Genomic DNA, 27,514 nt, shown 5'->3' on the forward strand with positions numbered 1-27,514 from the left:
TGTCTGCTTCCCCTTCTTGTAACCCTATGAGCCTCACATTAGGTTTTTTCACATAATCCCACAGCTCCTGTAGGCTTTGCTCTTTTCTCTTGTTTCTCTGTTCTATTTCTGTGACTGATTTATTTAATTGGTGGGTGTTATCTTCAAGCTCTGAGATTCTTTCTTCTGTTTGATCTACCCTGTTTTTGAGACTTTCCACTGTATTTTGTAGTTCCTCGAATTGATTCTTCATTTCTAGGAATTCGGTTACACTTTTCTTCATTGTGTGTATTTCTTTTCCCATATCCTGGAGACTTTTTGTGGTTTCTTTGTGTTGGTTGGTGAGTTGTTGTTTCAGCTCGGTGAGTGTTTTTATGATCCACATACAAAATTCTTCTTCTGTCATATTGGTTGCCTGATTTTGGTTGGTGTCCGTTTCTAGGGGGCTGGTGCTCCTCTTTGGGGGTGTGTTTTGCGTTTGGTTCTTCATATTTCCTGAGTTCTTTCACTGATTTCTTCCCATTTCGATCAGTTGTTGTTTCTTTCCTTTACGTTATTGTTTGGGTATTCACACACCTTGTTTAGTTTCTGAGGTGTTAGGTGGTGTCTGTGGGTGAAATTGGACCACTCCCTGTATATTGAGTCAGTGGGTGCCATGGAAAGGCTGTGCAAGATGCCGTCCCTGTCAGTAGGTGGCGTTTGCTTAGAGGAACAGGCTATGCTGTTGATTTTGTGTCCTGTTATCAGCTCTTGTTCTCGGCGGAGCTGGGTTGGGTAAGCCTGCCCTCAGCAGTTAGCAGGGGTCAAAGTTCTGTTCTCTGCTTCCAGGAAAAGCTGTCAGGGCGGGGCTGGAATGGTCCTGCTCAGCCAGAAAGTCTGGGTGTGGGCGTGGGGCTGTCTGAGACCCGCAGTCTGGAGCGGGCCTCGCTTCTTTCCACCCTCTCCAACTCCGCAGCTACTCCTGGGCCTCTGCTAGCAGGCCAGACCACAAGGCACCAGGCCTCCCCGAATGTGATGCCGGCGGGGAGGTTCCCTGCACAGGAACGCCACCTGGGCTGGGCGCACGGCCTCCTCCTGGGAGGAGGGTTGCCCTCTAGGATGCCGATCCGACCCTGGAGGCACACACACCTCAGTAGGCTCTTCACGTATAACCCTTCTGTGCCCCGGGCAATGCTAGTCCTCGGTGCAGGGGATCTGGTCTGCAGGTCCGACCTCTGGGTCCCAGATTTCAAACTGTATCCCCACCAGGGAGAGGATTTCCGGTCCCAATTCACCCACAGGGAGCCCAAGCTGGGTCTATGTCTCTCTGCCTCTGAGTCGGCACCGTTCTCCTGGGAGTACCGTGCCAGAAACACCTGGGAGAGCTGGCGGGTATGGAGCTCACAGTCTGAGTTCCCCTAAGTCAGCTGTAGTGTCCCAAAAGGGAAGGTCCCGTTCCCTGGATGTGCCTCTGGCTGGTGGTTGTATAGTCTCTCTGGGCAGCCGCGGGTAGGGTCGGCGGCGAAGAGGAGGATGCAATATGGCGCCTGCTGCGCGGCTCGGGTCTGTGCACACGGAGGTGCCCGGAGGAAGTTGGGAACCTGGTGCCACGTCTGCTACAATCTTACCACTGGCTGTTGGCCGTCGTCTCTGGGCAGGTGTCCGCAGGTCTCTCCACCCGCTGGGGAGCCCTCCAGCAGTCCCAAATGCAGGGGAGGGGAAATAGCAAATCCACCTACCCTTGCCTCTGGTCTCTGGGCTGCTCCGGTGGTCTCAGCCTCCATTTCTCCACAGCCTCTTCCCGTGGAGTCTCCCGGGGTGTCAAGTACCCCTCCTTCCAGCCCTCGTCCGCTGTATGCCCGTCTTCTTGCTTCTTTTTTCTATTTTCTGCTAGAATCTGTCTTTTCTGCAGAGACACTCTGGCGGTGTTTCTCGTCCACCATCTTGCTCCACCCCTCCTAAATTTATTTTATATATTCAAATAATCACCCTGTTACAAAAATTTCAAGCTGTAACTTTTCCCTGATGAATATATGGAATACTTTCAATGTGTGCTTTGCCAAGACTCTATTTAGAATAGCTGATGTTCATAAGTTATGAACAGCCTGAAATTCTCATTTGTTGTATAGTTATTTTTGGGTTTGGGGATCAAGATCTTATTTGTCTCATCAAGGTAGACAGCATACTATCCTTTTCTACATTTTGAAATAGTATATGATTAACTTTCCTAGAAACAGCTGGAAAAAAATCATCAGGGTCTATTTGTAATATAGAGAGATGTGGAATTTCTTAGTAACATATTCCTATAGTATTCCTTTATTTTATTTTTTAATTACTTCATATTACGGGGTACAGATATTGTTAGGGTTACATAACTTGCCCCTTTCCCCCCTACTCCACCCAACTAAGCCAGAGCTTCTAGCGTGTCCAGCCTCCATGTGGTGTGCACCAAACCCACCGTGTAAGTACATACCCTTTCCCCCCTCCCGCCCCCCTTCCCCCTCCCCACTTCCCAGTTACAGATTTTTTTCAGACATTTTGGTTACAATGTATATCTTTACCTCTCTCTAAAAAGTGATAGAGGTGATCCCTTCCCCCCCACAATGCTCGACACTTCCTTAAGATGTGGGTCTCCCCCGCCAAATCCCTGTTGAACATTACCGGTTTTTGAGCACCATAGTTTTAGTCAATCAGTACCAATTTGATGGTGAGTAGATGTGGGGCCCATTTTCCAGATCTTGTGTCATCTCGCTTTGTATTACGGGCTTAAGCTTAATCCAGGATAGCATAAACGGTACTAGCTCACTGTCGTTTCTTAGGATTGAGTAATATTCCATTGTGAGCATATACCACCTTTTAGTTATCCACTCATGAACTGACAGGCACTTAGGTAGTTTCCATGCGCTTGCAATAGTGAATTGTGCTACCATAATTATTCGGGTGCCAATGTCTTTATAATAGAGAGACTTATGTTCTTTTGGGTAGATGCCCAACAATGCTATTGCTGGGTCAAATCGTATTTCTATTTCTAGCTGTTTCAGGTATCTCCAAATTCTTTTCCACAAAAGTTGCACTAATTTGCAGTCCCATCAGCAGTGTAAGAGTGTTCCTGTCTCTCTGCTTGCTCGCCAGCACTTATGATTTATTCCTATTCTCAAGCTGTACTGTCTGATATGGCTATATTCATTTAAATTTAATTAAAACTAAATAAAAATTTTATTTGCTTAATTTCACTAGTCACATTTCAATTGTTCAATAGCCATATTGGCTACCATATTGAACAGCACAGATATAGAGCATTTCCATCATCACAGAAAGTTCTATTGGGCATTGCTGTCTTAGAGCAAGTTTGTATAGCAGGTATAGGTGAGGTTGGTTTGAAATCAGAAGAACTGGATTTGAGTCTCAAATCCAGTTTTCCCTATTTCTGCGACTTATGATAACTCCCAATTTCTTTGATCCTCACTTGCCTTATCTATAAAAACTGTGCTATTACTTCCCTATCCATTTTACAAGATTGTTGGGAAGAACAAAAAAGACGTCATATTAGAAACTAATTTGAAAACTATAAAATACATTTACAAGATAGAGTTCTAAGTTTGGAGGGATATTTGATTATAGTGCAAATTAGTCTCTTCATACAAAATGGGGATATTAACAATACCCACTTCCATATGTAAGAATGTTTAGATCCTCCCCCAGCCAGTGAAGCTCTTGTTGATGTGTCATTTGTCTCCTTTGTGTCTGCAAGAAGTTATAATTCACCAGGGAAGATGGAATTAACTCAAGAGACCTTGGATGTCTGCTTGCTGCCTGTTTCTTCCAAGGAGCAGGGTGAAGGTTGCCGAACTGTCCCCCTGGCTGGACATGTGGGGTTTGACAGCTTGCCTGACCAGCTGGTGAATAAGTCAGTCAGCCAGGGCTTCTGCTTCAACATCCTGTGCGTGGGAGAGACTGGTTTGGGCAAGTCCACCCTCATGGACACCCTGTTCAACACAAAGTTTGAAGGGGAGCCAGCCACCCACACACAGCCAGGTGTCCAGCTTCGGTCCAATACCTATGACCTCCAAGAGAGCAATGTGGGGCTAAAGCTCATGATCGTTAGCACGGTGGGCTTTGGGGACCAGATCAACAAGGAGGACAGCTATAAGCCCATTGTGGAATTCATCGATGCACAATTCGAGGCCTACCTGCAGGAGGAGCTGAAGATCCGAAGAGTGCTGCACACCTACTATGACTCCCGAATCCACGCCTGCTTGTATTTCATCGCCCCAACGGGTCATTCCCTGAAGTCTCTGGACCTAGTGACAATGAAGAAGCTTGACAGTAAGGTGAACATCATCCCCATCATTGCCAAATCAGATACCATTTCTAAGAGTGAGCTAACGAAGTTCAAACTCAAAATCACCAGCGAGCTTGTCAGCAACGGGGTCCAGATCTATCAGTTCCCTACAGATGACGAGTCGGTGGCAGAGATCAACAGAACCATGAATGCTCACCTGCCGTTTGCTGTCATTGGCAGCACAGAAGAAGTGAAGATAGGCAACAAGATGATGAAGGCACGGCAGTATCCTTGGGGCACTGTGCAGGTTGAAAACGAGGCCCACTGTGACTTTGTGAAGCTGCGGGAGATGCTGATTCGGGTCAACATGGAGGATCTGCGGGAGCAGACCCACACCCGGCACTATGAGCTGCACCGCCGCTGTAAGCTGGAGGAGATGGGCTTCAAGGACACGGACCCTGACAACAAACCATTCAGCTTGCAGGAGACATATGAGGCCAAAAGGAATGAGTTCCTAGGGGAGCTCCAGAAAAAAGAAGAGGAGATGAGACAGATGTTCGTCCAGAGAGTCAAAGAGAAAGAAGCAGAACTCAAAGAGGCAGAGAAAGAGCTGCATGAGAAGTTTGATCGCCTGAAGAAACTGCACCAGGATGAGAAGAAGAAGCTGGAGGATAAGAAGAAATCTCTGGACGATGAAGTAAATGCTTTTAAACAGAGAAAGACAGCAGCCGAGCTGCTCCAGTCCCAGGGTCCCCAGGCTGGAGGCTCACAGACTCTGAAGAGAGACAAAGAAAAGAAAAATTAACCCTGCTGTTTGCTGCATGCTGCATGAGACCCAGGGTCCTGGTAAGCTTCGTTAACTCTAAATAGAACTGGCTGTGGCTTCCAGAAAATACCTTCCTTCAATCTCACACTCCCAACACATGTATCTAATTATAAAAGAAGCTGTTTCATTGGTAAAAAAAAAAAAAAGAATGTTTAGATCCTGTTTCTGGCACATATTGTCAAATCAGTACACATTAGCTGTTACTATTGTTGTAGGGATTCAGTCAATCAATATTAACCACTTCAGGACCATGCTCACCGGCCACAAAACCTTGCCCACAGCCAACACTCGAAGTCCGCACGACAGCTTGTGCTGTGCATTGACGACAAATCCATTTTGCTCTTGTGTGATGAGGAAAGCTTTAAAGCACTGAAAGTTTGTTTTACTTTACAGGCAGCTTTACTTATAATGTAAATCAGAATAGGTAACATATACATATATGTTTTCATTACAGTATTTTTAAATGTTCACAATTTTATTTTGATAAAAAAATTAGAAAAGTCATATCATGGCTGTCAGCTAAAGTCGACGCTTGGCTGTGTGCCTTCATATCATGGCTGTAGGCTAAAGTCACTGTGCGTGTTCATCTGTGGCTGTCAACTACAGTCAACGCTGGTCCTGAAGTGGTTAAATACATGTACAAGGTTGAAAGTAAGTCTAAGGAGTTATCTGTGGGGAGTTAACTACGCTCCCAGCAAACATCAGGTCCCTTTGGCAGGGGTCATCACAAAGGATAAGGAAAATAAAGAAAACAGAAAATAATAGAACATAGAAATAAAAGAATACACAGAGATGACAGTACAGTTTTATAAAGTATAGATTTTTATAATAGTTGAGAGATCGGGAGACCTCCAGCATTCCCGTGAGCTGTGAGGCCCTGAGTGAAGTTTCACATCAGTATTTATTGGTACAGTGATCGGTTGCCAGGGATAACAGATTTACATAGTAACAGGTAGTTCGTTTTAGGTTAAGTCTCCCAAAAGCTTCTAGAGATCCCTTGATTAACTCTATCTACATGAGCAAACTGTTACAAAATCTTTCTAAGACAAACTTCTAAGTTCTAAGATAAAGCTATCACTTAGCAGAAAGGCTAAACAGAAATACAGTGGCTCTATATTTCGTTATCTAGTTTTTGTTGATTGAGACAGGTAGTCAGGAGTGAAGCAGGAACTGTCTCTTAGGCCAACTGCTTTTAGCGGCAGGCGTCTGTCTGTCAGGCGGGCACTCTTTGATCAGTTCTTATCCTGTGGCTTCATGCATGCCAAGCTTTGTCATACAAAACAGGCAAAAGCCCACAGGTTTAAGACACAGTGCGACCTTGGAAATCAGCTGCAACTGATCTGAGATGCCTTCCTGAGGCGAGGCAATTTTAAGAGTTAATAAATTCACACTTTTAATTGCTTCACAGGGACATTAGGTAAAGCTGGAATTTTGTTTTATTGTGACTATGTGGTAGTGAAGAATACAATGATTAAGCATGAACTTCTTTCAGTTTTTCACAATAATCACTGCAAAGTGATCCCAATGGGCAAAGCTCCACAAGGGCATGAATGGACTTTGGGGAAGATCCTGTTGGCTCTACCTTTTAAACTTAACCAGGATCCTCCTACTTCTCATCACTTCCACTGCTACCATTCTGGCCAAGCCACCATCATCTTTCACTTATTACTATAATAGCCTCTTCACTCTTTATCACTTTCCCCCTTCACTGTTTTAATTTTCTTCATGGCACTTCTCTCTCCTAATATAGTATGTTTACTTAATTGGTTAGTGTCTGTCTCCCCTTACTAGAATACAAGCTACATGACCACAATGGCTTTGTTTTGTTCATTCCTGTATCCTGGGCTCTAAAAACAGTGTCTGAAACATACTAGGTATTGAAAAGAAAGTATCTTTTGACTAAATTAATGAGGTCAGAAATTTCATTAGTGAGGACTACAGGAGGAAGAGTCAGGAATTTTAGTGGGAAGTCATAAACTGGCCTATTGCAAAGAATTGTTATGGGAGACCTAAAAATGTTACATACTTTCTCCCTCTTATTTTGAAATGGCCCCAGAGAAGTAGAGGCTGTAACTGCTTCCAGTAGTTGAGTTCAGGGGCAAAACCCCTAAATGTTTTAAAAGAAAAACTGCTTAAGTTTCACCTAAATCCTTCAAGCTGGAAAGTTTTTTGCCTAATAATGACGCAGGCCAAATCATGACTCATACTGGTCACATAATAGCCTCCTGTTCAGTTGCTCTTTTCATTTTCTTAGATGCTAAAAGGATAAAGAATCAGGAACATCTACTTAAAACTCCCCTCCTGCAGAAATTCCCCTGCTCATAATTTTACCAATTTTATGTTGATAAAACTAGTCCCAAAATTCTTTAAAGAGTTGAGATTTTTAGTCTACATGATGTAGGCTATCCAAAGAAACATGTTCTTTGCTGCTCATTGAAAATTCAACTTATCCCTCAACTGGGGATAATAAACTAAGATGGGAAAAGGTGGGAGACTGTGGTATGGAATAAGTTTCTTTAGGACATGGAGACAGGATAAATGAGACGAGTTTACTGTGCTGTAGATTCCCTAAATGTTTTTGTGTTCTGTTATCCCGTGAATAGAAACTGAAAAAGTTAGGGCTTTGAGTAATTCTAGTTAGTGTTGTCACACTCCATTTCTCACAGTTCACAATGTTTCATTTTTCCTTAAAGTTTAATACAATTTTCAGCTTGAAAAAGATTTTAATACTGCTTGCCTACAATAATGAAAGTATATCTCATTAGATGTTATGGAATATATAAATTTAATCACTTCCGAAACTCAGTCCTATCTATTTTTTCTCCACTTTTTATTCATACCTTTTCCAGCTGTATCCTGAAACAGACTTTCAATATACCTCAGGCCTGGATTACAACCAGGGCTTCCCCAACTACCATCAGTCAGTCCATACAATCTAGGTTAATTTTCTTTCAAAACTGCTTTCACATAATTCCCCTGCTCAAAAGCCTACAATGCTTTCCTATTTCTTATCACATTTAGATATCATATATATAAACTCTTCTGCCTAGCTTTTAGCTATAATATGGCTCTGTCCTTCCCATCCAAGTTGATTTTGTACTCTTCCTTAACCAACAGGCCCCCTTTACCTAAGATAACTGTGGAATTCCTTTGCCCTGAGGGAAAAGTTGAAGAAACAAGGAAAAGACAAAGAGGCACTGACATCCCTAGCATCAAAAGTTTATTAACAATTGAAGTTAAGGAATATTTTTTAGTGCATGCTGAGAAAACAGCAATACTCCAAACTTACAGGTTACTTACTATCTGATAAGCAATACAAGATGATGCTGAGAAAGGTTTTGGCATACACAACTATTGGAAACAGGTCATCAGAACACTTAAACATTATTAGAATCTTGTTATCAGAACACTGACATGTCACCAACTTTTTATGTTACAACAATTTCATGAACAATTCATCTTCTAACTCCTCAATGGCTATTTAAGCAAATAGTATTCAAGGTTAAACATTGATAATGGGGAGCAGAGAAGAAAAACATGAAGAAATACACAAATGGTAAGTATCACAACATTTCAGAGCCTACATACATGAATACAACATTAAGAAACAGTGTTTTTGTTGTGTAACAATATTCATCACCGTCTAACGCATGAGAAGACACTGCTTTGGTCCATCCACTCTTTCCAGCTTTTCAAAATGTTTCCTGGCATTGCGAATGTTGATCAGAGTAGCTGCAGAAGCTGAGGGAGTGGGTGGGGAGACACCAACAAAAATAAGTATGGGCAGCCAAAAGAATGCCTGACTAATAAAAACAAATAAACAGAAGAGAGCCAAATCCCTCAATGTATGTCACAGAAAACATACAGGTACCAAGTTAACAAGATTTAATTTTTCTGAATAAGCAGAAGATTTGTTCATATTCTAAACACAAAATTTCCAAAATACATTTCCGAAATCTTTTGGTTTGGAGCTAATAACATAAAACCCATGATCTTATGTTATATTTTAATTATAACCTAAAGTAGGAAAAGACAGTGAGAAATAATTTAAACTTCTGGGACCATTCTCAAAATACTGCAAGAGCCTTTATTTCAATGGTTGGGTAGCCATGAAATCGTATAGAAGCACCAAACACTTTCTTTCATGCCCATAACAGAAATATGGAAATCTGGTACACAGGAATATGCAATGACATATAAAATGGTTCAGCATTTAATAGTTTAGAGTTTATATTGACTAGTCTTTTTTATTTTATTTCAGGATAGTATGGGGGTACAAACATTTTGGTTACATGTTAGGACTCTGCCTCACCCAAGCCAGGATTAGGGGCGTGCCCTTCTCCCATACAAGGCTCACCACGTCCATTGGTTGTGAGTTAAAAATATATATTATATGAAGCACAAATCATGGATTTGGTTTCTCTTTTCTTTAAAATTCTTGGATTTAGTAACTTGCTTTCTAAAGTTGCCATGAGGAGAAACATAATACCCTAGAGACCAAATTATTTTTAAGCTTCAAAATATAGGTCTATTAAATAAAAAAACTATTTACTACTAGTACTAAAACAATTTTTTTACTTTGGTAAAATGTATATAACATAAAATTTAACATTTCTAAGCATATAGTTCAGTAGGATTAAGTACCTTCACATTGTGCAATCATCCCTACCACAAAATAGTTTTTAACTACCTAATAAAGTACTACCTCTAGGGTAACAGTTTAAAGAATATGTGGCTTGGAACCTACGTCAGCTAAGTTTAAACTTACGAATGGATGGATCAGACATCACGACCATCACATAAGTGTTAGATGTAAAGATGTCAATGAAAGCGGCAAAGTTAGAGTTCCTGACTTCCATACTCTGGAAAGAGGCAGCCAGTTTGCTAGAGGAGAAAGGAGAAAAAATGGTTCAAGAATGTAAACTAATAACAATATAAGAGGCTCTTATCTTTTATGTTAAACATTTTCATAGCATTAAACCTCAATTCAGCACTTCATTAGGATGTTTAATCACTAACCCCATTTTGTTTTCCAAGGAAACTCTAATACTAAATTTAACATGTTTTGGAAAGTAAGTAGGATGGAAAGTGGGTTAGAACTTGATATAGACTATGAAATAAAAATGACTTTAGATGTAGATTCATGTTTAAAATCATGTTATAAAATACTTCTCCAACATTTAAGTGTATTAAGTTGAAATTTTCCTATTTGTGAGATTAATACCTATGTCTTTTCAATGTTACATTTAAATTCAAGAAATGACCCATTTCTTTGAAAAAAGAAAAAAACCAAAGTAACTACATTTTCTTGTCATTGACTATTTCTTCTTAAAAATGTTAGCATAAATATTCCAGAAAGTTTCAAAGTATGCAAAGGCATAAAGGGAGTAAACTTACACCTATTGTTCAGACATTAAACTTTTATCAGAATAAGAATTTTGATTAATAAGTCTTTACTAAATTATGATGTTCAGCCATTCCTTCTTCCTATATTCACTGTTAGATTCAAATTTTATTTAACCAAAGTGGATATAAAATGGTTAAACATTTCTAGACTCTCCATTCTGTACCATTTCTGAATCAGTACCCCACTATTTTAGTTACTGTAATTTTATAGTAAATTTTGGAATTTAGTAAGGCAAATTATCCTTTCTTCTTTTTCAAAACTCTCTTGGATATTCTCTGTTTACTTCTTCCTAAATAGTATCAAACATCTTCAAAAGGGTACTATGCTTGGATGTTTTTCATATGATTCTTCTGTACCAGTTGAGTTTGCAGGAAAGGACAAGGACCTATACTTTAGTCAATTGTAGGCTCCCTTAGATTTTACCTTTCTTTTTGATTGAAGAAAGTATTCTGAATAAAGTACAGTCAACTAGTTATTTCAACTTCCCAAAAATAACAATAATTTTTTCCAGAGATAAATAGATCACACCTGCGAGATCTCTTACCTGCAGCTCAGCTTAAACTGCTTAATAATGTTGCTGATTTTCTCAAACCTATGGGCATCGCGCTGCTCTTTACACTGATAGTGAGAAATCACCTATGAAAAAGAATATTGGACTTTTAATCCATACAAAATAGTCTCATCATCCTCTGCTACACCACAGAGGAGACATTTGTCAGTTTCTTGGTCACCCTAGTTTTCAGGGTAAACTTGGCACCTGGCTTACTGTCTCTTCTCCTCTGTCCCATATTCTGCTAACTTTCTATGTGAGTTCAACATCCATTCAGATGATAAATCTAGTACCATTTGGTTATAATTTTATTAAATAATTTAAATATTACCTATTTTGGTTCACTGCTATTCTTTTCCACTTACTTTAGTCATTAAATGTTCATTTTATTTCAATATTTCATATGATAGTTTTTTAATTAAAAAATTACAAATCAGAAAGTAAAATAAATAAAAATTCCTAGCTGTTCTTGAGGCATACTTAATGTATTTGATTTTAACAAAGGCTATAACCAAGTAGCTTTTGGAATTATATTTAACCACTTCAGTACTGCGCTCACTGGCTGCGAAACCTTGCACACAGCCGACACTCATAGTCCACACAATAGTTTGTGCTGTGCATTGACAACGAATCCGTTTTGCTCTTGTGTGATGAGGAAAGCTTTAAAGCACTGAAAGCTTGTTTTACTTTACAGGCAGCTTTACTTGTAATGTAAATCAGAATATGTAACATATACATATATGTTTTCATTATGCTATTTTTAAATGTTCACAATTTTATTTTGATAAATGAAAAATTAGAAAAGACGGCTGTCAGCTAGAGTCGATGCTTGGTTGTGCGCCTTTATATCATGGCTGTTGGCTAAAGTCGCTGTGTGCATTCATCTGTGGCTATCGACTATAGTGGACGCTGGTACCTAAGTGGTTAAGAAGCTTAACTAGATGATTCTAATCCCTAAGGACTAACTTTTCATAACTGAACCTATTCAGGATGGATGGCCACAACAGTTGAAAATACTTTCTCGATTGTCAAAAATGGCAGATTAGGGATGACTTCCTGGCTCTGTGTTCTCAGAGTGGGAGGTGAAGAAAGTGGTCTAAATCACGCAAGTGGATAGTACTCCCACAGGATCGGGTTTGAGGAATTGCAGGGAAGCAACGAGGGTCAAGCAGTGTTGGGAAAACGAGGAAAGTGACTCAGTGGATTTGCCACAAAGTTCCAAGAGTGCGAGTTGTACAGCAGGGATTGGAGCGCAGGTCAGCTGTGCTCATCAGCTAGCCGGCTGGGACAGTGTGATCTGTCCCACAGGGGGATGTCTCCTCCTTCACCGACCCCCACACCCACGCAGGCAGGGAAGTGCCTGAAGTCAGTGCAAAGAGGTAATATGGGTAGTCAGGTGGTTCGGAGGGGAGACAGGAGTGGAAAGCAATTTGAACTCTCCAGTGTACTGTGCGGGGACTCTTTGGATGGGGGGGGGGTCTGTATATGCCAGCAGCTCATGCTTCGTATTTGAAGGGGCAGAAAAGTGAGAGAGTTCACTCTCTTGACTGAGTTGTCTGGTGGTCTTGGGTGGCTCAAGCTTCACTTGTGAGGGGACAGAAGAGGGAGAGAGCCTGCTCCTAGACGGAGCCTACCAGTGGACTTGGGCTGATCAAGCTTCGCTGGTGAGGGGAAGAGGGAAAGTGTTCGTTCCTCTGCACAGCCTCCCGGGGGGACTCTAGTGGCTCAAGCTCCGCCTGGGAGGGGGCGGAAGAGGGAGAGAGATCCTTCTCCAGGAGAAGTCGGGTGGTCCCCCATTCCACCCAGCCCCCAGTGTTTTGCGCAAAAAGAACAGAACCTGCCCTAGCAGGGTGGAGTCAGGAAGGAGACCGATTTTCCAACTGTGACCTGGGACAACAGTACCACCTGCACTATCCTGTGTTTTGGGAAGATCCAACAAGAATATTTAACAATTCTTAATATTTATGCACCCAATGCAGGAGTACCAATTACATAAAGCAAACATTCTCTGATCTAAATTGCATGTTAAACAACACTGCCATAGTAGCAGGGGACTTCAACACTCCACTGAATGAACTGGATAGATCCTCCAAACAGAAAATAAGCAAAGAAATAATGGGCTTAAACAAAGCTATTGCTCAAAAAGGTCTGACAAATCTCTACAGAACATTCCACCCAAATAAAGCTGAATTTACAAACTTCTCAGCAGCCCATGGATCCTTCTCCAAAATGGATCACGTACTAGGTTGCAAATCAGATCTCAAAAAATTCAAGAAAATAGAAATTATACCATGTGTCTTCTCTGACCATAGTGGTATAAAATTAGAGTTCAATTCCTATAAACACTCAACGCTTCACAAAGTCATGGACACTAAACAATCTATTATTGAAGAATGATGGGGTAAAGGAGGAAATTCAGAGGAAAATCAAGAGTTTCTTCGAACAAAATGATAACAGAGACACATGTTACCAAAACCTGTGGGATAAAGCAAAAGCATACCTGAAAGGAAAACTAATAGCAATAAACATGCACATCCAAAAAACAAAGTTTAGATACTGACAACCAAATGAATAGACTCAAGGAATTGGAAAAGGAAGAGCAAAACAATTCCAATCCTAGTAGAATAAAAGAAATAACTAAGATGAAAGCAAAACTAAATGAAATAGAGACTAAGAGAATCATACAGAAGATCACAAATCCACAAGGTGGTTTTTCAAAAAGATAAACAAAATTGATAGCCCTCTTGCTAGACTGACAAGAACTCAAGAGAAAGGACTCTAATAAACTCAATAAGAAATGAAAAAGGAGAGGTCACAACAGACACCACAGAAATACAAAACATTATGTTTGACTACTATAAAAAACTATATGCCAAAAACTATATATAGAAGAAGAAATGGACAAATTCCTGGATTCATACAACCTCCCTAAGTTCACCCAGGAGTAAACAGAATTCCTGAATAGACCAACGCAGAAACTGGAGCAGTAATTAATAATCTCCCCAAATGGAAAAGTCCTGGACCAAATGGCTACACTTGTGAGTTTTACCAAACATACAAAGATTAGCTCATACCTATACTAAAGAAATTATTCCAAAACATTGAGAAGAACGGTAACCTTCCTAACTCATTCTATGAAGCCAATATCACCTTGATACCAAAGCCAGGAAATGATGCAACAAAAAAATAAAATTACAGACCAATATCCCTTATGAATATAGATGCAAAAATCCTCAACAAAATTTTAGCAAACAGAATTCAGTAGCACATCAAAAATAATAATTCAACATGACCAGCTGGGCATTATTTCAGGGATGCAAGGCTGGTTCAACATATGCAAATCTATAAATGCAATTCGCCTCATAAATAAAAACAAGAACAAAGACCATATGATTGTCTCAATAGATGCAGGAAAAGCATTTGACAAAGTCCAACACACCTTAATGATAAAAACTCTTAACAAAATAGGCATAGGCGGCTCATACTCTAAAATTATCAAATACAATTATGACAAACCGATGGCCAATAGCATACTTAATGGAAAAAAATTGAAATAATTCCCACTTCGAACTGGAACTAGACAAGGATGCCCACTATTTCCCTCTTCTATTCAACATAGTATTCAAAGTCCTAGCTATAGCAATCAGATAAGAGAGGGATATTAAGGGAAAACAAGTGGGTGCACATGAGATCAAACACTAGCTCTTCACCGATGATATGATATTATATCTAGAATACCCCATGGATTTGTCCAAGAGACTTCTAGATTTGATAAATGAATTTGGTAAAGTCTTAGGTTACAAAATCAATATACACAAATCAGAGGCATTCATGTATGCCAAGAACCGTCAAGCCGAAACTCAAATAAAAAATGCAATACCTTTTACTATAGCCTCAAAGAAAACTAAATATCTACGGATATATTTAACAAAAAATATGAAAGACTTATTTAAGGAGAACTATGGAATACTAAAAAAAGAAACTGTAGAAGACGTAAACAGATGGAAAAATCTACCTTGTTCATGGATTGGTAGAATCAATATTGTTAAAATGACAATATTACCTACAGTCATCTACAGAATTAATGCAATCCCCATCAAAGTACCACCATCATTCTTTACAGATCTAGAAACAATCATTCTGCACTTTGTATGGAACCAGAAAAAGCCTTGTATAGCCAAAGCAATCTTAAGTAAAAGGAACAAACTGGGAGGCATCAGTCTTCCTGACTTCAAGCTGTACTATATAGCAAAAATGATTAAATCAGCCTGAGACTGGCACAAGAACAGAAGCATCGATAATTGGAATAGGACTGAGGTTCCAGAGATGAAACCATCTGCATATGGTAAGCTAATCTATGATAAAGCAGAGAAAAATATATAATGGGGAAAAGAATCTGTCTTCAATAAATGGTGCTGTGAAAACTGAATAGCTACATGCAGAAGAATGAATCAGGATCCCTACCTCCCACCTCTCACAAAAAATCCACTCAAGATAGATAACAGATTTAAACCTAAGACATGAACCCTTAAGAATCCTAGAAGAAGATGTTGGGAAGACCTTTTCAGACATTGGCCTAGGCAAAGAATTCTTGAAGAAGACCCCCAAAGCAATCACCGCAGCAACAAAAATAAACAAATGGGATCTGATCAAATTAAAATGCTTCGGCACAGCCAAGGATACTATCATTAGAGCCAACAGACAACCTACAGAATGGGAGAAAATATTTGCTCTCTACACTTCTGATAAAGGTTTGATAACAAGAATCTATCTAACACTCAAAAGAATTAACAAGAAAAAAATCAAACAAGCCCATCAAGAAATGGGCAATGGAAATCAACAGAAACCTTTCCAAAGAAGACAGAATAGTGGCCTGAAAACATTAAAAAATGCTCAACATCTCTAATCATTACAGAAATACAAATCAAAACCACAATGAGATATAACATAACTCAAGTGAGACTGGCCTGTATCAAGAAATCCCGAAACAACAAATGTTGGCAAGGATGTGGAGAGACAGGAACACTCTTACATTGCTGGTGGGACTGCAAATTAGTGCAACCTTTATGGAAAAGAATTTGGAGATACCTCAGAGAGCTAAAAATAGAAATACCATTTGACCCAGTAATAACATTATTAGGCATCTACCCAAAAGAGCATAAGACATTCTATTATAAAGACATCTGCACCCGAATGTTTATGGCAGCACAATTCACTATTGCAAGATCATGGAAACAACTCAAGTGTCCGTCAATTAACGAGTGGATAACTAAAATTTGGTATATGCTCACAATGGAATACTATTCAATTCTAAGAAATGACAGTGAATTAGCACCATTTATGCTATCCTGCATTAAGCTTAAACCCGTTATCCAAAGTGAGGTCACAAGATCAAGAAAACGGGCTCCACATCTACTCGCCATCAAATTGGTACTGACTGATTAAAAGTATGATGCTCAAATGGGGATAGTGCCCACTAGGGTTTCGGGGAGGGGGAGATACACATCTTAGGGTTGTGGTGAGCATAGTTGGGGGGAGAGGGAATACATCTAAACCTTCCAAGGGAAAGGCTAAGATATACAATGTAACCCAAAGGTCAAAAAAAGGGAAAAAACAAACAAACAAACTTTTATCAGGTGGTGGGCAAATGAGAGGGGCGAGGAGGGGAAGAATTTACACCTACAAAATAGGTGCGATGCCCACCACCTGAGAGTAGGACATGCTTGATGTTTTGGTAAGGCGGGGTGGGGTGGGCGGCGGGAGGAATGGAAGGGGCAATATATGTAACCCTAACAATAATTGTACCCCCATAATATGAAAAAATTAAAAATTAATAAAAATATAGCAAAAAAAAAAAAAAGAAATCCCGAAACAACAAATATTGGCAAGGATGTGGAGAGACAGGAACACTCTTACACTGCTGGTGGGACTGCAAATTAGTGCAACCTTTATGGAAAAGAATTTGGAGATACCTCAAAGAGCTAAAAACAGAAATACCATTCGACCCAGTAATAACATTATTAGGCATCTACCCAAAAGAGCATAAGACATTCTATTATAAAGACATCTGCACCCGAATGTTTATGACAGCACAATTCACTATTGCAAGAATGTGGAAACAACCCAAGTGCCCATCAATTCATGAGTGGATTATTAAAATTTGGTCTAAGTTTATAATGGAATATTACTCAATTCTAAGAAACTACAGTGAGCTAGCACCGCTTATATTATCCTGGATTAAGCTTAAGCCCATTATCCAAAGTGAGGTGACACAAGATCAGAATAATGGACTCCACATATACTCACCATCAAATTTGTACTGACTTATTAACACTATGGTGCTCAAAGGGTGGTGGTGGTGTTCACCAGGGATTCAGGGGTTGGTAGGGTAGACCCACATCTGAGGGATGTGGTGAGCAATGTAGAGGGGAAGGACATACCTCTAACCCTTGCTAGGGAGAGGCAAAGATATTAAATGTAACCAAAATGTTAAAAAAAACAAACATTTATTGGGTGTTGGGTCGGTGGGAGGGGGGAGGAGGGGATGGGTATATACATACATAGTGAGTGTGATGTGCACCATCTGGGGGATGGACATGCTTGAAGCTCTAACTTGAGGGGGGAGGGGAGGCAAGGGCAATGTATATAACCTTAACGTTTGTACTCCCATAATATGCTGACATAAATAAACAAAAAAAAGAAAAGAAAATGCTTTCTCCAACACTTTCAGATTTTAAAGAAAACATGCCAATATCACATACAGGCTGAATACATAGATGCAAAGTTTCTATTAGGAAGCAAAACTGAGTCATTTGCCAGAAGAAAATTCATAGGGAAATTCCCTAAGACAATGCACAACTTTGAAAACATAATTCCTATACCAGTGGCAGAACAAGTCTGTTTGACTTCACCACCCTCAGTGAAAATGGTCAACCACACCTAAATTTGGTTTTCATGAGAAACAAAAGCTACCTATTAGTATTAGTGAGGAATAGAGAACTTATATTAAGTTAACCTCTACTATTATGTGTGATGGACATGGCAGACAAATATTGCCGATGCACGATTCTGTTATGCCATGTACATCAAGACAGAGGGAACAGCTTATTTGCTTATTGCTACTCACATTAGTAGGAAAAATAAAGCTCATGGTAGCACAATTCCAAGCAAGTGACCCCTTGCCAGCGGGCTGAGGCAGAAAGACACTCTAGCTAGGACTTCTTGCCTCAACTATACTAACTAGCAGGAAAAATGGCTCCCAAATACTGCTGTAGTTACAAATAAAGTTTCCACAAAGGAAGGGGGATAATTGTATTTTGGATTTTCTGTCCTCTGTTGCTATATATAAAAGCAACAGGAACCAATGTTTAATAGTTTGCCAACCATATGCCAAGGCTTATGATAGATGCTTAACATTACCTTGTCCCATTTCAATCTGAACAGGACCATGATATAGATATTATTGTCATTTTATAGAAGAGGAAAAAAGCTCAGAGAGATTAAGAAATACTTCTAAATTCTTATTATTTTTTAAATTTCAAAATATTAAAGGGGTACAAATGTTTTTGTTTCATGGATACCTTGTATAAGGCTTAAGTAGGGATTATCACCAGAATAGTATATACACACACATAAGAAAAGAAATGTTTCTAAAATCACCAAGCACTGGCAGAGCTCAGAAACAAATTATTTACTGGGAACTGCTCATAGAGTCACATTCACTAAGCCAATTAGCAATTATTTACGTAGTACATTGTGACATCTCAAGTTTGTTTCTATCACTGCTATTTTAAAATTTTATTTATAAATATAATACTGGTTTTTATACCCCCTCTCATGGCTGCACAAACAGTAGGTCTGATATAGTTATTAAGTTCAATTTGTAAGAAAAATAAAAATAGCAACATGCTTCTTTCTCCCTCTACTTCTCCCTCTGAACTCTTAGCTATGTCACTGAGCTGACCATTACATCTCCTTCATGTTAAACTGAAGTTTAAACTGAAGTTAAACTGAGTTTTCAACTCAGTTTTTTTTTTTTTTTGGAGAAAAATGGGTAGGGTGTTGAGTTTTCTCAAAAGGAAAATAACATTTCATAATAAAAGTCAATAGGAAATAGGAATCCTTTAATACAAATGAATAGTTATTAGTAGAAATAACCTGCAAAAATTTAAGTTTTACTAACTATTGAAGAGCTATACAAAGGAATTCCTTTCAGGTCACTTCACCTCTTTTCAGGTCACCTGTTGGCAATATTACTTTATAAATAAGACTGTGCATGCTGAAGTTGACAAAAGGGAAAAAGGTTCTTCCTGAAAGTGGCAACATGCTGTTTTCTGTTGGTGAATAGAAGGTACAATGTGAAGTACATCTGCAAAGCAGAAAGGTCTTACCAGAAAAGTAGCTCTCTCAAACAGAAGTACTTCATCAGCTTCGATAATTTCAGCAAAATTCCTTAGGTTCATTTCCAGCTGCTGAACATTAGGAATCAGCTGATAAACAATGCTGGACCAAGCCTAACAGAACAGAAACACAGTGTACTATTACTAACAGGTAATAATAGACCTTTCCTAGACCTTTCAAATGAGTAAGTAAACTATAACATATGGATAGTAAAATATGATGATAATTGAGTCCCAAACAAATACTGACATTAAGTATAACACAAATGAAATGAGAAAATGAAGTTAATATTTTATTTTTATCCTTGAGTTGAATGTTTTTTATTTCAAACACTTTCATAAAATGCTGGAAAAGCTTCTTTCCATTGATAATTAAAAGCAAACAAATATTTAGTGCCATCACGTTGCCTTAGAAAAAACATTGAAAAATATGATCTACTGTGCTAAAAAGCTTCTAATGCAGGCATTTGACAAATATTTAAGTCCAACGGTGTAGATTTCTCTAAAGATCAGAACCTAATAATGCTATATTTAACATACACCCAGGCATTTGACAAATATTTAAGTCCAACGGTGTAGATTTCTCTAAAGATCAGAACCTAATAATGCTATATTTAACATACACCCAAGAATCAATTTTGTGAAAAAAATCAGAGCCATATGGACAAGTGGCCTCTACCCTCAATGTGATAATATACCATTACAAAAGAAACTAGTGGTATTATCATTCCCAAAGGTTTGTTGTCAGTTATATAAATTACTGACCCAATTGAATTAAAAATAGTCCATTGTATTTGCCTAAAATTGACTTCATCCAGAGGAATATGACTAATGTAAGTAGTTGGAATTAACCACACCCTCCCTCTATTCTCTTAAGGCTCTTTTATTTGTATTTCCATTGTCATACCTCTTTCACTCTCACTCCAATTTGTCTGGTTAGGTGTACTTTATTCTTCTCTCCCCTACTAGAGGACAGGAACCTGGTTTTAAGTCATTTGTCTATCCAACAGCATTAAGTAGATATATAATTAGTGCTTGTTGAATAAAACTTAATATAAAAATTTAAGTCAGCTCTATGCAACATTGATGTAAGAGAGAGTAGTGCAATGTCTCTGTTCCAATTAGTTTTATTACTTAGGCATGAGGGTTCAGGTTCCAAGTTCCAAGGTTGGTGTTAATGTCACTGCTGAATTTACCTTGGGGAAGGCACCAAAGCTAACCACAGCAGAGACATTGTCACTCACAGCAGTGTTGTGATTAGCCAATTGTCTTTGGTCGTGTTATGTATTGCCATCCTTCACACCGCAGTTGGTTCTTATCAGTGCGTCATGTCCATCCTTATTCACGGTTACCTGTTCTATGGGAATAAGGCTTTGAGAGAAATTCGGCCCATATTAATCTAGAACAGTATTTCCTAGACAGGTATCTCAAAATGATCTGTTATTAGAGTGAGGCTGGGTCAACACAATATTGAGGAAAAATGAATTAGTTAAAAAAAAAAGCAATGACTATTTTTAAAGTCCAGTGGTTTTCCTCGTTGGCAAGTCAGGTTTCTGTGCTTCTGGTTGTAGATACTTGTCAGATGTCATTGATACTGAGGCTCTAGCTACCAGTGACAAAAAAGGATGCTTTCCCACCCAGAGCCATTGGATACCAGAAGCAGTCTGAAGGAAAGGTCTGACCACAGGAAGACCAAAAGGAGCCAGCCCTTCAAATCACTAGATCAGTAGAAGAAAGGGAGGAAACAGGATGGGAGCCTATGTGCCAATAAGGTAATTGCAGTTTCATCCATAACATAATTATTGTTTTAACCTCCAGAATTAGTGCAAGCAGTGTGGTATCCATTCTAGCAACGGGAATAATCATTCTGGTTGAAAGAATGTGGGTCTTCAATTTGGCATGAAAGTTGAAGCTAACATCCTCTAAACAAAATGTGTCATTCTAAAATTCCCTTCTCCAATCTGTTCCCTAAATATTTTTCCTCTATTGTCATCCAAACTTAGGCAGACTAGTTTATATCACGTAGAGGTACCTGAATACTAGACACAACTCCAATCAACACTGAGACCACAAAAGGTCAAAATGGATGATGGCAAGTGAAAACTCTGCTATCATAAAAGATCAGTATCAAATTAACCATGACCAAACTGGCTAATTCACTGTGATTTGGTAGCTATGTCAACCCAATCTAAGATCCAAACCCAAATCTCTTAATGTTAAGTTTGATATTCTTCAAACAATTTATTGTCAATTATTTCTTTTTCTTTTTTTCTTTTTTTGTTTTTAGTATAACAAATCTAGATGGCTACAAAATAGCTTACAATCTTTTGGTTTTATTAATACCCTTCTAGCTTTTTTCATGATCTCAAAATAAGAAAACTCAGGGAACCATACACACCTTATAGAGAGTTTCATCCCAAATAGATGTTCGGAAACAAGAACATTCCAATGGGCGAGACAAACGCCTCAGATCTTCTTCTCGCTCTTTAAAAATCTGAATTAAAAAGTCCAACATACTGATCAGCATATAAAAGCTTTCCTCTTTCACTGCAAAAATCTAAGATGTAACTATTTTAGCATATTTTAATCAGGAGCTTTTGCTCCTTTATTTTGAATATGTACATTATTTCACAAACAAGGATGGCAAAAATTATTTCAGGTCAGGTCTAACAGTCCCACAGCTAGAATTTTTCAGGCCTACACTGCTTATGCTGAATGCTCACTGAGAGCACTATGTTGATAAATAAAATTTATTATATAGAAGAGTCTTAATAAAATATATCTAACACTCCAAATCACCAAATCTTGGTCACATTAAGATAGCTATACCCATATCAAGAATTTATAAATAAAAATACTTTAACCTTTGTATATATCTTTTTAACATATATATGCATGTATACATTCATATATGTTAATTATACATGTACTATATTTATTTAGCTATACAGATATAACCCCCCACACAAAAATATCTATCCATCCTGGATGTTTCTATGATATATACATAGATGATATATATTATATAATTCACATACACATGGAAAAATATATATGCACAGGTATTTTTCCATGAGTGTGTGTATTAGTGGTGAGTTATGTGCATATACACTATGATGGTTAATTTTATGCATCAATTTAGCTAGGCCATGATACCCAGACATTTGGTCAAACATCAATCTGAATGTTGCTATGAAGGTTTTATTTATTTATTTATGAGACATAATCTTACTTTGTTGCCCAGGCTAGAGTGAGTGCCATGGCATCAGCCTAGCTCACAGCAACCTCAATCTCCTGGGCTCAAGCAATCCTACTGCCTCAGCCTCCCGAGTAGCTGGGGCTACAGGCATGCGCCACCATGCCCGGCTAATTTTTTCTATATATATTAGTTGGCTAATTAATTGCTTTCTACTTATAGTAGAGATGGAGTCTCGCTCTTGTTCAGGCTAGTTTCAAACTCCTGACCTCAAGCAATCTGCCCGCCTCAGCCTCCCAGAGTGCTAGGATTACAGGTGTGAGCCACCACGCCCGGCCTGAAGGTATTTTTTAGATGAGATTAACATTTCAATCAGTAGACTCTAAGCAAAGTAGTTTACTCTCCCAAAAGTAGGTGGGCCTCATCCAATCAGTTGAAGGCCTTAAGAGAAAAAAGACTGACATCCCTTGATGAAGAAGGAATTCTGTCTTCAAGCTGCCATCTGACTTGAACTGCAACATTAACTCTTCCATAGGTCTCCACTCTGTTGGCCTGCCAAGTAGATTTCAGACTTGCCAGATTCCACAACTGGTAGAGTCAATTCCTTAAAAATCAATCTCTCTCTCTATCTCTCTTCCTATCTGTGTGTGTGTGTGTGTGTATTTTTCACATATTCTACTGGTTCTGTTACTCTGAAGAATCCTCCTAATACATTTTCATACTGAGAGTGGTTCTAGAGGAGAATCTTAAGGATTAGTTTTCTGAAGTGGTTCTGGGGTTTCTGGAATTGGTTCTCTAATCTGATTAGACTTAAATGTGGTAATTACTACATTTCCAGTTCTAAAGAGTACTGATCGTCCATGGTACAATGTGGCAATAGAGATACATAAAATATTGTCTTTGGATACTGATATTCCTAATCAAATATTTGTTAAGAGGCAAGGTTCTGGATGACCATGTATATAATTTTGAACATTTCTGTCAAAATAACAAGTATAATGAGATTGGCTGGCAGATCCTAATTGTGCTGCACGACGTGAGAAAAGGATGAGCTCAGAGATCTGAATTCCCAGTTCAAGCACTGTATAAATGACCTGAAAGTTTCCATGACTGTCCTGAAAGAAACCCTTACCTCCTATAGCTACAAAGCTGAGACTAATGAAAACCAAACTCAAAGTGTCATACTATAAGTGGGTAAATTACAATGCAAACTGAATTTCCAACCTCACAGGGTATTTGCTATTAAAGTAAGGACACTGGGAGGCCGGGCGCTGTGGCTCACGCCTGTAATCCTAGCTCTTGGGAGGCCGAGGCGGACGGATTGCTCAAGGTCAGGAGTTCAAAACCAGCCTGAGCAAGAGCGAGACCCCGTCTCTACTACAAATAGAAAGAAATTAATTGGCCAACTGATATATATATAAAAAAAAAAATTAGCCGGGCATGGTGGCGCATGCCTGTAGTCCCAGCTACCCGGGAGGCTGAGGCAGAAGGATCACTCGAGCCCAGGAGTTTGAGGTTGCTGTGAGCTAGGCTGACGCCATGGCACTCACTCTAGCCTGGGCTTTAACAAAGCGAGACTCTGTCTCAAAAAAAAAGAAAAAAAAAAAGTAAGGACACTGGGAAGAAATGAGAGTCTGAAAATTGGAATAGGGGTCATATGGGAAGATCCTGATGAATCTGGGGACACTGAACCCTTAAATTCTAATGAGTCTTTTTTGCTAGTAGAAGTAGTCATTCCATCCCTATCTAAGGAGATTAACCTTCCATGGCCTGAAGAAACTGGAATAGACTCCCCTGAGGTAGTTACCTTGTAAGACACTCCTGATTCACCCCCACTACCTGTCTTGCATCTATATGTGTAAACTAGGTCTACTAATGATCTCTGGATTACCTCAGCAGATAAATAACTACAAGAAGCTGAAATGTTTGCTGTAGGTAAAGGGAATCTGGAATTCAGAAGGCAGCTATAAATGCCAGCTGTGATCATATGATGAATTATACAAACAAGGACGACAATTTTCATGAGTATGTCATTATTTTGCTATGATTGTGTGTATATGGATGTGTGTATGTATATTATATATATACACACACACACATACATACATATATACAATAAATGTGTTTGTTTCCTTCTCTTATCCCCTTAACATGAACATAAGATATATAGATTTTATACTATAATATGTAAGTATTATTAACTTTACATTGTAACATTTAAGTTACGGGATAGCAAGGAAAAGAGTAACATTATAAGGATTTTACATCCTCTTCTGGGAAAAGGGTTAGTGCATTTTTAGTTTTATGTAGGATAGTTCTATCATGTCAGGTGGAAGCATGATCATGTTATTGCCTTTATTTGGACATTAAATATGGTTTCAGGAGATGTGTGTGAGTTGCCAAGTTGCCAAGAGGTAGACTAAAATGGTTAGTTTTATGTGTTAACTTGGCTAGGCCATGGTAGCAAGAAATTTGGTCAAAGAGCAGTCCAGATATTTCTGTGAATCTATGTCTCAGATGAGATTAACATTTAAATCAGGAGACACTGGGTAAAGTAGATCACCATCCATAATATGAGTGGGCATTATTTAATCAGCTGAAGGCCTTTAAAAGAAAAAGATTGATCCTAAGGAAGAGGGAATTCTGCCTCCAGACTGCCTTCTGCCTTGAGCTGTAACATCCACTCTTTATTGGGTCTCCAGCATCCCTGCACTCAAGCTTTCAGACTTGCTAACATGCACAATCAGTCAAGCCAATTCCTTAAAATAAATACCTTTCTGTCTCTGTCAGTCTCTGTCTCTGTAGAGACAGACATACACCTGATTCGTTCTGTTTCCCTGAAGAATCCTGACTAACATACACATAGAGGGAAATCACTATCTTTGCTGAAACTGATATTTAGGAAAGTACACTAATGATTTTTACTTTGAAACTTCCACGTCTAAATCTTTAATAAAATAAAGAGTATACTTTTCTTAATTAAGCTTAAATCCCTTGAAGAACAGTAATATATCTTTGGAGATATTTATATAAGCATTTAGAAAACAATAAAGTGATCACTAAAAATTATGAGTAATTAAAACATCCATAAATGCCCATTTACTGGAATGCTCTAAGTTATGCTACTGCAATTTTGGCTAGGGAATAAAGTGATTTTTAAAGAAGACAAAAGAGAACAAAATAACAGGAGGGCCATGCGCCCCGCTCAGGCTGCGATCCTGGGCAGGGAACCTCCTGGCCTGAATCATAGCCAGGGGAGATCCACTGGCTTGAGGTCCTGCCTGCTGGCAGAGGCCTGGGCAAAACTGCAGAATAAGGGAGGGGGGAAGGACCTGCTCCAGACCGCAGGTCTCAGACAGCCCCACCCCCACAAGCAGACTTTCTGGTTGAGTGAGGCCATTTCAGCCTCTCCCTGGCAGCTTTGCCCAGAAGCAGAGAACAGACTTTTGACCTCAGAAAATAGCATTTGTGGTGTTTGAGGGTAGGCTCACCCAACACAGCTCCACCCAGAATCACTTCAATCTGCCCTGACTAAGGCGCAGAATAAAGACACACCTAGAAGTACCAAGGCCCCACGTAGAGCTTGAGGCATTAGAGTGCCTCTCCAAAGGAACAAGACCTAGTTACAAGACCCAAAAACAATCCTGCAACCTGCTTCTCCCAGCAAGCGCCATCTACTGACAGGGAGGTCATCTGCACACCCTTTCAGCACATCTACTAACTCATCATAGAGAGTGTGGGCGAATCTCACCCACAAATACCACCTCCTGGCTCAGAGACTAAATAGGGTATGTAATTATTCAAAGGAAAATCTAGAGGTAAAAAGAAACAGCTGAGAAATGTGGAGGGAGATTGTCAAAAATGGCGGATTAAGGATGACCTCCGGGTTCTCTGTTCTCAGAGTGGGAGGTAAAGAAAGCAGTCTAAATCACTCTATTGGGTAGTATTCCCACAGGATAGGCTTTGTGGAATAGCAGGGAACCTTTGAGGGTAAAGCAGCGCTGGGAAAAAGAGGAAAGTGACTCAGTGGATTTGCCGCAAAGTTCCAAGAGTCTGAGATGTACAGCAGGGATTGGAGCGCAAGCCGGCTGCGCTCAGCGGCCAGCCGTCCGGGACTGTATGATGTGTCCCACAGGGAGATGCCTTCTCCTTCATCGACCCCCACACCCACGCAGGCAGCACAGTGCCCGAAGTCACCGTGAAGAGATAACTTGGGCAGTCTGGCGGTTAGGAGAGGAGTCAGGAGCGACAAGCAATTTGAACTCTCCAGTGTACTGTGTGGGAATTCCTTGGCTGGGGGGGGGGTCTGTACACACCAGTGGCTTATGCTTCACTTTTGAAGGGGCAAAAAAGTGAGAGCTTTCTCATCTAGCTGAGTTGTCTGTTGAACTTGGGTGGCCCAAGCTCCGCTGGTGATGGGGCAGAAAAGGGATTTTTCACCCCTTGATGGAGCCTCTCAGTGGACTCCAGCCACTCAAGCTCCACTGGTGATGGGGCAGTAAAGGGAGAGTTCTCACTCCTTGGCAGAACCTCTCAGTGGACTCTGGTTGCTCAACCTCCCCCCAGTGATGGTGCAGAAAAGAGAGAGTATTAGCTCCTGGGTGGAGACTCCCAGGGAACTCCGGCAAATAAAGCTCCGTCACTGGTGACGGGGCAGAAAAGGGAGATTTCCTTGCTCCTTGGCGGTGCCTCCCAGTGGACTCAGGCAGCACAAGCTCCACTTGTGAGGGGGCGGAAGATGGAGGGAGCTTGCTCATTGGTGGAGCCACCTGGCAGACCCCAGTGACTCAATTCCACCAGTGAGGTGATGGAAGAGGGAGAAAGATTGCTCTCCAGTCGATGCCTCCTGGTGAGGTTGGACAGTCCCCCATTCCACCCAGCAGCCTGTGTTTTGTG

At 39.7% G+C, this 27,514-nt stretch overlaps 1 protein-coding gene and 1 pseudogene across 7 annotated transcripts in view; one reads left to right on the top strand and one right to left on the bottom strand.

The window, feature by feature from the left end:
* Positions 1-3,788: 3,788 nt before the first annotated feature.
* On the top strand, positions 3,789-5,215 carry LOC105867070 (septin-6 pseudogene; annotated as a pseudogene). The gene has a single exon (XR_001152174.3). The product of XR_001152174.3 is annotated as a septin-6 pseudogene (transcript).
* Positions 5,216-8,269: 3,054 nt separating this feature from the next.
* RRAGB (Ras related GTP binding B) overlaps positions 8,270-27,514 on the bottom strand; it is a 57,811-nt gene continuing 38,566 nt past the window's right edge. For 4 of the 6 annotated variants that reach the window (XM_012756862.3, XM_075999689.1, XM_012756859.3 and 1 more), the window contains 5 exons: positions 21,821-21,916; positions 19,414-19,536; positions 11,018-11,109; positions 9,835-9,950; positions 8,270-8,807 (listed from right to left, as the gene is read on the bottom strand). In XM_012756862.3, coding sequence (XP_012612316.1) covers positions 8,710-8,807; positions 9,835-9,950; positions 11,018-11,109; positions 19,414-19,536; positions 21,821-21,916 — 525 coding nt within the window. In that variant the 3' untranslated portion in view covers positions 8,270-8,709. The remainder of the gene's footprint in view (positions 8,808-9,834; positions 9,951-11,017; positions 11,110-19,413; positions 19,537-21,820; positions 21,917-27,514) is intronic. The other 2 variants (XM_012756860.3, XM_075999691.1) reach the window with 2 other exon arrangements.

The sequence above is a fragment of the Microcebus murinus genome, unplaced genomic scaffold (assembly GCF_040939455.1).
Source record: "Microcebus murinus isolate Inina unplaced genomic scaffold, M.murinus_Inina_mat1.0 scaf001_hap2_Mmur4.0, whole genome shotgun sequence".
Classification (NCBI taxonomy): domain Eukaryota; kingdom Metazoa; phylum Chordata; class Mammalia; order Primates; family Cheirogaleidae; genus Microcebus; species Microcebus murinus.